General features: G+C 54.4%; 1 protein-coding gene across 6 annotated transcripts in view; it reads right to left on the bottom strand.

The window, feature by feature from the left end:
- Nucleotides 1-7,161, bottom strand: part of RNPS1 (RNA binding protein with serine rich domain 1) — a 15,787-nt gene extending 8,626 nt beyond the window's left edge. For 2 of the 6 annotated variants that reach the window (XM_025369565.1, XM_025369566.1), the window contains exons 1-5: nucleotides 6,804-7,161; nucleotides 2,951-3,106; nucleotides 1,891-2,082; nucleotides 1,540-1,642; nucleotides 1,085-1,238 (exon numbers count right to left, since the gene is read on the bottom strand). In XM_025369565.1, coding sequence (XP_025225350.1) covers nucleotides 1,085-1,238; nucleotides 1,540-1,642; nucleotides 1,891-2,082; nucleotides 2,951-3,106; nucleotides 6,804-6,805 — 607 coding nt within the window. In that variant the 5' untranslated portion in view covers nucleotides 6,806-7,161. Of the gene's footprint in view, nucleotides 1-1,080; nucleotides 1,239-1,539; nucleotides 1,643-1,890; nucleotides 2,083-2,950; nucleotides 3,107-3,339; nucleotides 3,528-5,923 lie in introns of all 6 variants that reach the window. The other 4 variants (XM_025369561.1, XM_025369567.1, XM_025369564.1 and 1 more) reach the window with 4 other exon arrangements.
- Between the last annotated feature and the right edge of the window lie 6,017 nt (nucleotides 7,162-13,178).

Genomic DNA, 13,178 nt, shown 5'->3' with positions numbered 1-13,178 from the left:
TTGCAGTGAGCTGAGATCCGGCCACTGCACTCCAACCTGGGCGACAAAGTGAGACTCTGTCTCAAAAAAAAAAAAAAAAAAGAAAACAGCAGCAACCTATTTATATGTGTTGCTGTTGCATACTATTATGTTTCAGCAGGTGCTGCCTCTAAGCCCCCAAAACAGAAAGTGCTATCAGGAACAAATCGACCTCTTCCGCTCCAGCGCTGTGTTCCACGCCCGATGATGACAATCCTTTCTCAGCAAGCAGCAGCCAGAAAGATTACAATGCTCCATCTCCCTACAATTCTCGTGATTAATAAATAAATATACAACCATGAAAAAAACATGAGCAAATTGACAGTGGGGATTGTGACAGGCCAGGTCTCACTAACACAGGCCTCTGTAGCAAGTGTTTTAGTACTGTCTAAGCAGTTAAATATTAAAAGCCAAGGCCCCTATACAAAGGCTGGGATATAAGAAAAGCCCAAAGAGGTTAGCTTAGGCCTTTCCTGGGTCTTAAAACATAACAAAATAATGAAGGTATTCCTAACAAGACTCACTTAGGGTTAAGCCAGTTTTATTGGGAAGAAAACTCCCCCAACCTCTGTGATTCGGCAGAAGGCAAAGTAAGGGTAATTACCCCAGCACTTACACCCATTTAAATTAAGTAAATTTACTGAAGCTCCAGACAAAGGTCTTCAAGACTCAATCCTTAGTTATAGATTAAAAGAAGTTAATCACTTACGTCTTTAGATAAATGTAAACTTACGTATAAACATATAGCTTAGAAAGTATATAAGCTCTGAAAAACTTTGTAATTTTAAGTTGGTCTGGTAATAATTTCCAGGTCTTTTCCCTGCAATCGGTTGCAGAAATAAAAACTCTCTACCTAGTCAGTTAATGTGCATCTTGTTATTGGGCAATGAGAAATAGCAGCCCAAACCTCAGTTTGGTCTGGGAACTGTACCCCAGCCTGGGCGACAAGTGTGAAACTCCATCTCAAACAAACAAAAAGAAGTGCAGCACAGTTGGAAATCAGTTTGGAAGTTCCTAGTAGCGGCGGAACTCTGAGAGGTCAGGGGTGTGTGGCAGGGTCACCCACCTCCATCCATGTGCTTCAGCGCCTTCTCAGCTTCATCTGGATTCTCAAACTCTACGTATGCATAGCCTTTGGACAGATGGGGATGCATCCTTTCCACGGGCATGTCAATCATTTTAATTTTCCCATAGGTGGAAAATATCTCCATGATGTGATCCTAGAGGGAAAGAAGGATCACTCGAACGCCCACCTACCAGTCAGTCATGTCAGATGCAGAGAGTTCACCACATCATGACTAAAACCTCAGAAGGGTAAATCATTCCATCTGACAAGTACCAGTGTTGTTCTGGGATTAATCTCCTAGACACATGTATTAATGGTCCACTAAGAGGAACGAATCAGTGCTCTACTCAAACCACGTGCCCCAGTCCCTGAAAGGCTACGTTCTAAGTTCACCTGCAGGCACAGGCTTGCTTGTCTACACCCCACTGCTCACTGGAGACATCCGTGATCCTTACCTTTGTCACATTCCTGGTGAGTCTCCCAATATGCACTTTGGTGGGCTTAGGAGATGGGCTCCGCCTTTTCCTCTCCTTTTCATCTCTTTTAGGTGGTTTGGATCTGATTGAGAAAACAAAACACCAGAAACAGTTTCTGTCAAGTCAAAATGTACTAGATTCCTTTCGAGTGGGCTCTTATCTGCTTGTGTGACAGTTTTCCCAAGGAAGACTTTCCTACTAGTTGCATTACTCCTGTCTCAGAAATCCTACTAACACAGAAAGACTCCTTCTGGGTCCCTTTTATAACCTCAGTGGTAAATCTGTAGCCCCCAGCTTGTAAACTTTAGATCCCAGACACAAGGCACTCACTTGGAGCGGGAGCGCCTCCTGTTGTCGTGTCTGCGCCGAGAAGGACTTGGAGAGCCGGAAGAGCTGCTGGAGCTGGAGCTGCGGGAGGTGCTGGAGCTTCCTGAGCGGCTGGATGCTGAGGAAGAGCTGGAGCCACTGCTTGAGCCAGTGCTGGTGCTGGAGCCTGAGCTGGAAGTCGAGCTGGACCGAGATCTGAGGGCAAGATGAGGTGTCACAACCACCACGTGCCAAGTCTCACAGTACAGACGCCTCCTCCAAGTCTGTTGCGTTCCCTCCAGGAGAAGGCTGCTGTTTGGGTGTCTCCAGGCCTCACTGCTTTCCCCAATGGGGAAAACATCACCCCCCAATCCCCCAGCAAGCCAGAGCCCTAGGTGTCACATTGTGTGTGGGACAGGACGGAGGGGACGGGCGGCCTTCTACCCATACAGAAGCCTTTCCTGCTGAGTGGCAAAGGACTCTGGCAAAAGTCGGAACTGTCAACTCAGGCTGGGAAGGCAGCTGCTGGCTGAGGCTGACCCAGGCTTGATTGATTTTTTCTTTTGAGACAGGGTCTGTCACCCAGGCTGGAGTGCAGTGGCATGATCTCCGCACACTGCGGCTTCAATCCCCTGGAATCAAGCCATCCTCCTGACTCAGCCTTCCAAGTAGCAGGGAGTACAGGCATGTACCACCACACCCGACTAATTTTATTTTCCTCAAACTCCTGGGCTCAAGCCACCCTCTTGCCTCAGCCCTCCCAAGTGGCTGGGACTACAGATGCATGCCACCACTCTCAGCTAATTTTAAAAATTACTTTTTGTAGAGATGAGTTCTTGTTTTGTTGCCCAGGCTGGTCTTGAACTCCAGGCCTCAAGCAATCCTCCTGCCTCGGCTTCCCAAAGGGCCGGGATTACAAGCATGAGCCACTACACCTGGCCAGTCTGCCATAAATTAGGGTCTCTACTAACAATCAGAGGATGTGTTTTCTTTGTAAATAATCAAGAAAACTGAGCCATCTGTGGGGAGTAGGGGTGTGGCTGTGGCACAGGTCCCCTCCAGACTCCAGGCCAGCCCGCCCCACCTGGTACTGCTGCTACCACTGGAAGCACTGCGCCTCTTTCGGGTTTTGTCCCTGCCGCGATCCTTCTCACTTGACTCCTTGGTGGCCCCTTTATCTTTTGAGCGATCCTTGGACTTCTCATCTGAGCGGTCCTTGCGTTTGGTGGGTGAAGGAGCCCTGGATGGTGAGGAAGAGTGTGAGACTGCGTGCTCCTCTGACAAAACCCAAACAGCACAACCCAAAAGAGGGGATCAGCAGGGCCACGGAAACCCCAGGTGATCAGAGTAAAGTGGCCTGTGGCTCAGAACACTGACTGTAGAATGCAGAACATTCTCCACTTCCCCCTTTCTGCGGGTCCCTAGCAGTAAGCACCCCCAAGTAGCACTAGAAAAATCTTACAGAAGGATTACCTAGTGCTGGACTTTTTATTATTTTCTTTGACTCCTAGCAAGCTCTTCTTTTTCACTCCTGATAAATCCATTCTCCCCTTCTGAGGTGTTCAAAGCAGCAATGGCGGCCTCACTTATCTGAACTCTCACTTCTAACTTGATTTTGAGAAACGATCCCTAATCGATTGCAATTTACGCCAAAGAGCAGCCTAATAACAAGATAAAAGGGTTTAAAGAGTGAACGAATTGGCAAGGCAACAAGTCTACTTTGCAGTCAAAAGCTGAGCACACAAAAAGACAGCAAGGGAGCACAGTAAGCAATGAGTGTCCACACAGTCAGAAACACACAGGGACAATCCCCGTGTGCTCATGGAGGCATCTCTACCCTGCACAGAAGGCACAGGCACAACTGTCACCCCCACTTATATTTTTCTTAAAAAAATGGAGGAGATGGTGGGGCCCATCACTGTTATTTTACAGGCTGAACAATTCAGTTTTCACCCACAAGTTTGATGAGCCCCTGCAGTCCTTTCAAAATGCCACAGCACCACATTCACATGCAGAACAGAGAAAAACCTATCAAGGGTGGTCTCCAGATAGGATTAGATCTCCTGTTTTATTGTGGCAATTTGCCTTTAGGATACACGGATGTGACTGGAAGCAAAAATCATTTCAAAAGTGACTGGTACCAGCATTAAAACACTTAATACCCAAAAGCAAACAGATGAAACGTACCATATGAACATTTAAAAAGCAGAAGAATCATTTTAAAAAGCAGTAATTGCACTATACTTTAATAATATGCATATTGAGTGTAGGGGAAAATACATGCAAGTCTGCAATTTACTTTGAAAGAAAAACTAAGATTGATGGGTGGCTAGATACACCACCTAGCAAATACAGCAGAAATATAACTTACAGACTCTTAACCTCTGAGTTTTGTTTTGTTTTTTTTTTGAGATGGAGACTTGCTCTGTCACCCAGGCTGGAGTGCAGTGGCACGATCTTGGCTCACTGCAACCTCCACCTCCTGGGTTCAAGCGTTTCTTCTGCGTCAGCCTCCTGAGTAGCTGGGACTACAGGTGCTTGCCATCAAGCCTGGCTAATTTTTGTACTTTTAGTAGAGACAGGGTTTCACCATATTGACCAGGCTGGTCTCCAACTCCTGACCTCGTCATCCGCCAACCTTGGCCTGCCAAAGTGCTGGGATTACAGGCGTGAGCCACCAGACCTGGCCCTTAAGTAGTCTTCATGTGGGTATTAATTGTATAATTTGACCTTCCTGTGCTTCAAAAATTTTTCAAAAATAAGATGAAAAAAAAGTAGGCACTGAAATTGCATGAGAGACTGCCTGCCATGTAAGAGTTTAGCAAAATGCCTGGACTGCAGAATGTGTTCAGATAGCGGTTACTCATTACTCAAAAGCAAATTACTAATTAGTTATGGGCCCTATTTTCCAGGGACGCCTTCAGTATTTCCAGTAAAGTTCTGCACAAGCTGCAGGAGTTGTTAAGTGCAGCTCTCAGGATGTGAGTCTCAGCTACTTCTGTCTCACCTTCTCCAAGAGCCAGTTGGTAAGGAGGACACAGCACACCAATGGGGTCCTGGTTTCCCTGTGCAGTACCTGCCAGGGGTGCTTCAAAATGCTGCTGAAAACGTGTTCTGACCCAAGAAAGAAAAGCACCTGGCTTTAAACAGTCAAATGAGCCAAGGAGGGCCGAACACCACCTCTGCTGCTCTTGTCCGGGGGTATCATGTTTTGCTTTAGAATAGTAAGGTTCTGCAGACACCCAGCAGATAGTGCCTCGACACTGTTGGTGTCCTCGGACAGTGAGTATCATTCAGAGTATAATTCAGAGTCTGCAACCAGAGGGCCTGGGTTTGATTTGAGGTTTTACTGTGTAATTTTCGACAAGTCACTTATCCTTTCTCAAGTTTCTTATCAATATGGTGACAATTACAATTCCAACTTTATAGTTACCCAGGGCATTAATGAAAAGCTCAATAATGTTAGGAGCAATATTTGTAAAGGCTCCTCCCTCCCCCAGACATTTGTCTCCAAAGTCACACGTAATTTCTGAACTCTCAGCAGGGTTCCTGCACCCATCTGCCTTAGGATCACCTGCAGCAGAACTGTCCAATAGAAACAGTGTGAGGAGCCACAAGCATCACCTGAAATTCCTTAGTAGCCACATCACAAAAATGGGTGAAATTAATTTTTAACACTTGACACATCCAAAATATTATCTTTCCAACATATAATCAACATAAAAATCTACTAATAAAAGTTTACTTTTTCTTCATAGTCTTCTAAAACTGGCATGTGTTTTAACATTTCAGTTTTGATGAACTGTATTTCACATGCTTAGTAGCCACATGTGGCCAATGGCTACTTTACTGGACAGCACAGACCTAGAGTGGAGGTCACACCCGCAGATTTCAGCCCCACCCCCCCGGACCTAAAGATCTGCCCAAATGTACTTTGTGAAATCAAACACCACCAGTTATTCTTAAGCACTCCAAACACTAAGAACCACTGAGTAAGCGGACGGCTCGCTGGGTGCGGTCGAGTGCTAGAAAGCAAAAGTTGAGGTTCTCTGTTCACCCAAGTTCAGGTACCGGCTCAGGACCTCGGTTACCTTCCCCATCCTCCGGAAAGGTGTGCGTCCAACAGCCAGAGAGAGGAGAGAACAATTAGTTAAATCTCGAGGAGAGGGCGTTTCGGCATAAATCTTCAGAGCACCTTCCCCATTTAAGAGTACATTTCAGGCACAGTTCATGAGAAATCAAGACAAAAAGCCTACTCCACGTTTCTCCTCCATCAACCTTAACCTTCCCGTATCCACCCCTCTGGGATAACCCATCAAACTGAGCTCGGCCACCGTGTTCGGTCCATAGTGGGCCGTATCCCCACGGCCTAGCGCCGAGAATTGCACACGGGAGTCCGGGAAACGTTCGCGGAGTACACGTTTGAATTAATGACTCCGAAGGATGGATCGGCCGACCTTCCACCGCATCCCACAAAGAAACTCCGCGCCCGCCGGCACCGGCCCGACACGCCGACCTCGCCGCTCCCCGTCCGCGTTCACTCACAACTCCCCCGTCCAGGCGCCGGGCCGCGAGCGCTTCCAGGGCAGCGCCTGGCGTTGGGGGCTTGGGTCTCCGGCCCGGCGGGAGGGCCCCAAGAACGGAGGCCGCGCTCCCCGCTGCTCCGAGTCCCGCGGGCCTGGCTGGGCCACCGCCGAGCGGACGAAGCAGAGGCGCCCTTCCGTCCGCGGCGGCCCCGATCACTTCCGGGCCACGGCCTCGACACCTCCCACTCCGCCCGCCCCGGGCCACACTCTTTCTTCTCGGAGCCCGCACCGCGCTGCCAGGCCACCGCCGCACTGCGGGGCTGAGAAGTGGACCGGCTTCACGATGCGTCCTGCCAGGCCTGACGGGCAGCCCCCGAAACACGGATGCGGTCAGATTCCGCCCCAACTTACATCTTCCCGCCGCCACCACCTCCTCCTGCTTTCCTCAGCCTCCGAGGCCGGCGCCGCTCTGACGTCAGAGTCAAGGAGCGGGAAGACGCCGCCGTCCGGCGCGTAGCGATGACGTAAACGCCTGGCCCAATGGGCGCCGGCGGGGAAGTGTTAGACAGTCAAGGCAGTTTGTGGTAGCCGCGTTGGGGACGTTCACGGTGTCTCCTCGCCGGTAAAGTCCCTGGGACTGACCGGACTGGCTGCACGCTTGCTGGAGCGAGCACATGGGTAGCCTGCTGAGCCTGGGAGGGCCGCGCGATAACCGAGGCTCGTCGTCCGGAGCGGAGGGTGTTATCGCGGCCGTGCCCCGCCCCTTTCCTTGCGCGGGCTCCCTGGGCCCGCCCGGGCTGACTCTGGCCCCTGTCGCCGGCGGTGGAGGCGGGGCTCCAGGCCCGGCAGTGCTGAGGGCGGCAGGGTGGTCGCACAGGAGGGGTGCGCAGCCTTTGCGGCCTTGCGTGGCGGGGCGCGGGGGCCTGTAGGGCGGAAGTAGCTTGGAGAGAGGGGCTGGGGCAGGACTTGCGTTCGTGCGGTCAAAACCCACTGGTGGCGTTTGGGGTGCTCTCGTGGACGCGGCCTCTGCGCAGGCGGACCTCCACAGGGTGGGCGCTGCAGGCGGGCTGTGTGGGCAGGAAGAGCAACGAGCTTGAGGGTGGGAGATGGGGTGCAACGGGGGGCGTCTCCAGGGAGGTGACACTGCCGCTGAGACTAGAGTGGAAGGGCGCGCCCGGCGGGGGAACAGCAGACGCCGAGGTTCGCTGGAAGCAGGGAAGGGAGGCCGGGGCACAGGCTTGCAGGCCCGCGCCAAATTCTCAGTGGAGGCAGCACGGAGCGTGTGAACGGCGCAGCGCCGAGGCTTCATCTAACAGCCAGTGCAGGGTCCGAGCAGGGAACACTGTCGACCATGGTCCGACTCTGGGAGAGTCCAGAGGTGGCGCCTCTGGCAGGCACAGAGGAGGGGGTGACGCTGTAGGGGCCCAGGCAGGAGGCTCCGCGTCAACGCCCCACACTGACGCGGCGGATTTTTTTTTTTTTTTTTGAGACGGAGTCTTGCTGTGTCGCCCAGGCTGGAGTGCCGTGGCCGGATCTCAGCTCACTGGAAGCTCCGCCTCCCAGGTTCACGCCATTCTCCTGCCTCAGCCTCCCGAGTAGCTGGGACTACAGGCGCCCGCCACTTCGCCCGGCTAGTTTTTTGTATTTTTTAGTAGAGACGGGGTTTCACCGGGTTAGCCAGGATGGTCTCGATCTCCTGACCTTGTGATCCGCCCGTCTCGGCCTCCCAAAGTGCTGGGATTACAGGCTTGAGCCACCGCGCCCGGCCTTTTTTTTTTTTTTTTTTGGCAGTCTCGCACTGTTGCCCAGGCTGAAGTGCAGCGATGCGATCTCGGCTCACTGCAACCTCCGCCTCCCGGGTTCAAGCGGTTCTCCTGCCTCGGCCTCCCGAGTAGCTGGGATTACAGGCGCACACTACTACACTCGGCTAATTTTTTGTATTTTTATTAGAGACTGGGTTTCACTATGTTGGCCAGACTGGTCGCGAACTTCTGACCTCGTGATCCGCTCCTAGGCTTTCAGGCTCGCTCCCAAAGTGCTCGCTCCTAGGTTCGTCTTGGCCTCCCAAAGTGCTGGGATTACTTTACAGGCGTGAACCACCGCCCCCGGCCGGGTTTTGTTCACTGCTGTGCCTGTTAGGTAGTCGTTGCCCTTTGATTATTTGTGGAGGGATTGACTGTGTGCTCAGCTTCAGACTTTGAACAGCTTCGTGGCAGCAAGGAAGGGAGAAGGAAACAGATCCAAGCGGATCTTTGGGAGGAGACAACCAGCATGACTTGGAGACTTCAGATGTCAGAGCAAAGGACAGGGTGCAGCTCGGTGACCCAGTGTGGGTGGGCGGGTAAATGGATGTATGGTGGGGATGTGGTCTGCCGTCACTGCCCTCTTCTCTGTGTGGGAAGCCAGCTCTTGGTGACTTCCTGCCCGGGCCCACTCCCTCTGGCCCTGTCCGAAGGTGTCAGGTGTGCCCTTGACTCTTCACCCTGGGCTAAGGGATGTGCGAGGAGTTGGGGACAAAGGCAGCTGGGAGGAGGAGCTACCTCCCGAGTCCACTGCACTAAGTCACCAGTGTGTTCCTGTGGGTGGAGGCTGGCAGGCCCATCAGTCTGGTTTGGGTGCCCCCGTTGGATTTGGGTTTGATGACATGTAAGTTAGATTCTCTGCATTACTGTCACACCTGCTGTGCCCAGGCATGGAAGGTTAAGTGGAACAGAGGGGCCGCCCCCCTGCTGAAGGGGCCCCAGAGTCGGTGCTAGGGGAGGGGGCAGTCTCAGTGGTCCAGGCAGGCACAGGCGGAATTCTCTCAGGTGGCATTGGAGTCCGGTGGTCAGAGAGGTGCTGAAGGACCCCAAACCCAGAGCCCATGCCCAGGGCCCCACTGACACCTGGTGGGGAGGGGCAGCCTGGTGACCCCACGTGACATGGGTGGGGGTGACGCAGCACCAGCTGGGCTGACAGCCCTCCCCCTGCTGATTTTTAATGCTCTGCAGTAATTTCATTTGGCCTGTGAATAAGCTTTCACACATTTTATATTAAATCGACGAGTATGATTTATTCAGGCACTTATGAATTTAATCAAAATTGTTTCTAAATATTACTGATTTTTGTCATCAAATGTGCCATCAGCTGTTGAGCTTTGAGAATTGAGCATCCTGGCTTTTGCCATTTTGAGGATCAGCAGAAGCATGTCTGGAAGAAACGTGAGAAAATAAAAGTCAGGAGCCTACCCCCACCCTGTCCTTCCAGGAGCTCAGCCCCAGAGCCAGGCTGCTAAGGCCATGGAGGCTGAGGGTAGTGGAGCTGGGGCTTCTGGAGCCTCAGGGGCCCTGGTTTGCTGCAGGGGGCAGGCAGGGCTTTGCGGACACGGCATTATGCAGTGGCCAGAGCGCTGCAGTGCTGGGCACAGGCTTCTCGTGGGCTCTGGCCATGGCCCTGAGCTCCTTCCCTTGCCTTCCCAGAGCTGAGGGTCACCTGCTGACTGTTTGGGGCAACTCTGTCTTTGAGAGCATGCCCTCATGAAGGCAGAATGTCCTCCCTGCCTCCATCCTCTGTTGCCTGGTGGCTTCTGCAGTGCCTGCGCTTAGAGGCTCGTGGCCTGGGACACAGGGTTGGTGATGGGCTTGGTGGTGCTGCAGGTCACAGTGGGTCATGAAGGAGCTTTGGGGAGGGTGTTGTATTCTCTGGTAAAGCACAGCAAGGGAGCCCTTTTACCCACTAAAACCTGGCTCTGCACTGAGGCCATGTGCAGCCCAGTCAGGTGGATGAGGGGGTAATGACTCGACCTCGGGGGAGGCATCAGAGGAGGAGCCGTGCCTGCTGAGAGGCAGGTCACCATAGCCTGGCACCTGTCTGGAGAGGGTGGGGCTGGGGGAGGTGCTGGCCAGGTCCATTGGGGTGGCCAGGCTGGGTCTGAAAGGGCCTTGTGCTGATGTGGGATGAGCTTGGTCTGTTGGGAGAGTATACAGTTCATTGAGGCCTCCCTGGCTCCGGGTTTGCATGTCTGAGGAGTGGGTATCATCAGGGCCTGGGTCCCCTCCAGTGGGCACTTCTGGACTCTGCCAGGATCGGGAGCCTGTGCTCATCACAAGCTCAAAGCACTCCATTTCTGCTACAATGAAGTCAAGGATAGTGACCGTGAGCCGCCTGGGACTGTGACTGAGGCACCTGGGGTGCCTCTCAGGACCTGGGGGCTGAGCCCATGGCTAGATGAGCCTTGGTGATGCTGTGGTATTGCCTGGGCCAGGCGGACCCAGGGGCAGCTGCAGCTGGTCCATGTGGAGCTCCTTCAAGCCGAAGCATCTGACACCAGTGTCTGGGGGGTGTGGGCCCGGCCCCAGGAGCGGGGCCTGGGCAGCCCCGTGTGTTGAGGAAGGAAGGCAGGGCCCCCGCTCCCCGGGCCTGACCCCACTGCTTCAGCCCCCTCCTGCCTGCCTGCAGCCTGGCCTCGAGGGCCCATCAGGTGAGGAGGGGATCCCGCCTGCCCCACCCCATCCTACCTCCTGGAGGAGGCCTTGCCCCTTACAGGCAGCCTCCAGCTCTCCCACCCTGAGCCCCCTGTGTGGGGTGACCAGAGCACGCCCAGCATGTTCGGGTTCGGGGGGCATCTGGAGGAAGGGACATCTCAGTTTCCTGAGGGGTGAGCAGCCTAAGTGACTCCCGTGCTGGGCCATATCCTGCATTCTGGAGCTCCCCTTGAGCTGCCTGTCTGCAGGGGGCTCTGGCCATTAGTGCAGCCAGGCACCAGCCTCCATGCAGACCAGTCTGTGTGGGAGTGGGGGTCTCAGAGGGCCCAGCCGGCCTATGCCATGAGCATGGTGCTGGCCCGGAGGGGAGCTGAACAGCAGCTGGGTCGGTGCGTTACCTGGTGGGGCAGTGGACAGCAGCTGCCCTGGCTGGGGTTCAAGCCCCGGGCTGGCCTGGTGGAATCCCCTGTCACTCCTAGGTTCTGTTCTTGCAGGTGTCAGGCCTGGGGCCTTGAGACAGACCTGCAGTCTCCACCGCAGCCACAGTGGGTGGGGTCTGGGTCCTCACGGAGGTGATCCTCCACCCCCACCCTTACCTTGTGCGTGGCAGTGGTGTTCCCTGGAGCTGGTGAGACCCCACCTCACTCAGGAAGCCTCCCAGACGCCCCCAGGCAAAAGTAGCCATACTCCAGGGCCTGTGTCCATATGCCCCACAGTGCACCCTGGCTGGTTTGTTGTAGGAACTCAGAAAAGCAAAGCAAACAGGATGGTTCCCTGCTGGACACATTTTTATTGCAGATCTTTAGTCCAGGATTCCAGGGGTAGCCAAGGTCACCTGAGTCTTGGGGACTCTGGGCCTGGTCTCTGAAAGCAGCCAGCAAGACAGAGATGGGAAACTCAGCAAGATGGAATGAGCCAAGGGCACAGGTGGGTCCAGGCGCAGCAGGGAGCTGCCTGGGGGTGACAGACACTGGACGGAGGCCACTGCACACACCCTACCCCACCCTGAACTTGAGCACTTCCTTCTTCCCCCCCACCCCCCCGAGACGGAGTCTCGCCCTGTCGCCCAGGTTGGAGTGCAGTGCAGTGGCGCAATCTCCAATCACTGCAAGTTCTGCCTTCCGGGTTCACGCCATTCTCCTGCCTCAGCCTCCCCAGTAGCTGGGACTACAGGCACCTGCCACCACGCCTGGCTAATTTTTTTGTATTTTTAGTACAGACGGAGTTTCACCATGCTAGCCAGGATGGTCTCGATCTTTTGACTTCATGATCTGCCTTCCTCAGCCTCCCAAAGTGCTGGGATTACATAGGCGTGAGCCACCACGCCCGGCCAAGCACTTCCTTGAACACCAGAGGTGACCATGAGGAGGGAGGCGTGAACCAGGATGATGGGGCAGCAGATGGAGCCTGCCTCCCTGAGACTTCAGGTGACCGAGCCCTGGACTGCCTCCTCCTGCCTACACGGCTGAGAAATAAACTTCTTTTTCAAACCACTGTGACCTGGGGTTTTCTGATACCCTCAGCAAGCCCATTCCTGTGGCCTGGGCTGCCTGTATCCAGCCTGCTCCCCTGCTTCGCTGTAAACCTGTGATGGCAGTGGAGGGGCTTGGCCTGGGCCCGCCACACTGCGAGGTCTTCCCCTCTCTGAGTTGTGGGTGTGGTGTCAGTTGAGCCAGCCTGTTGGACTGGGCCAGCCTGGAGGACAGAAGGTGCAGGCTCTTCCACATACCTGGCTCGTGGCCCATGGGCCGTCTGCTCATGGGAACCCTGTGACAGGCTACGCAGGGCAGTGAAGTCAGAACCTCGTCTCCCAGGTCTACGGTGAACTGGGAGGAGGGCAGGAGTCGGCTCTGTCAGATGCCACAGTTGTTCGGGGACAGTGTCCGTAGAGAATGCATGCCCCCCCCACCCCGTGGTCTAGGGTGGAGCGTGGATGGGCCGGTAGCTCCCATCCCTGGGCCCATAACTCTTTTCCCCTGCCCTCCCGTGGGCTGGGAACGGCCACAGCTCAGACAAAAATCAGGCGGGGCGGGGTCCTGAGGCTTCAGTCCCAGGCTCCTTCGGGTGTCCCTGGTGACCTAGCCCCAGCACTGAGTTTCCAGAGGCCTTGAGGGTGCCCCTGGGATGCCAGATGGGCCCTTCCTGCTGCTCCTGGGGTCTTCCAAGCTCCAGGCTTAGGTGCAGCCTTGGGCCCCTGCCACAGACGCCCTGAATGCACCTGCCCCTCCTGGTCCCCACGCAGCAGCCTCCCGAGCTGCGGATCATTTTCCTAAGGAGTTCTAGTTGTGCCAGTCCTTACTTAAAGACCCCTACTGGCACTGGT

The sequence above is a fragment of the Theropithecus gelada genome, chromosome 20 (assembly GCF_003255815.1).
Source record: "Theropithecus gelada isolate Dixy chromosome 20, Tgel_1.0, whole genome shotgun sequence".
NCBI lineage: Eukaryota > Metazoa > Chordata > Mammalia > Primates > Cercopithecidae > Theropithecus > Theropithecus gelada.
This window is presented reverse-complemented; position numbering and strand designations above follow the sequence as displayed.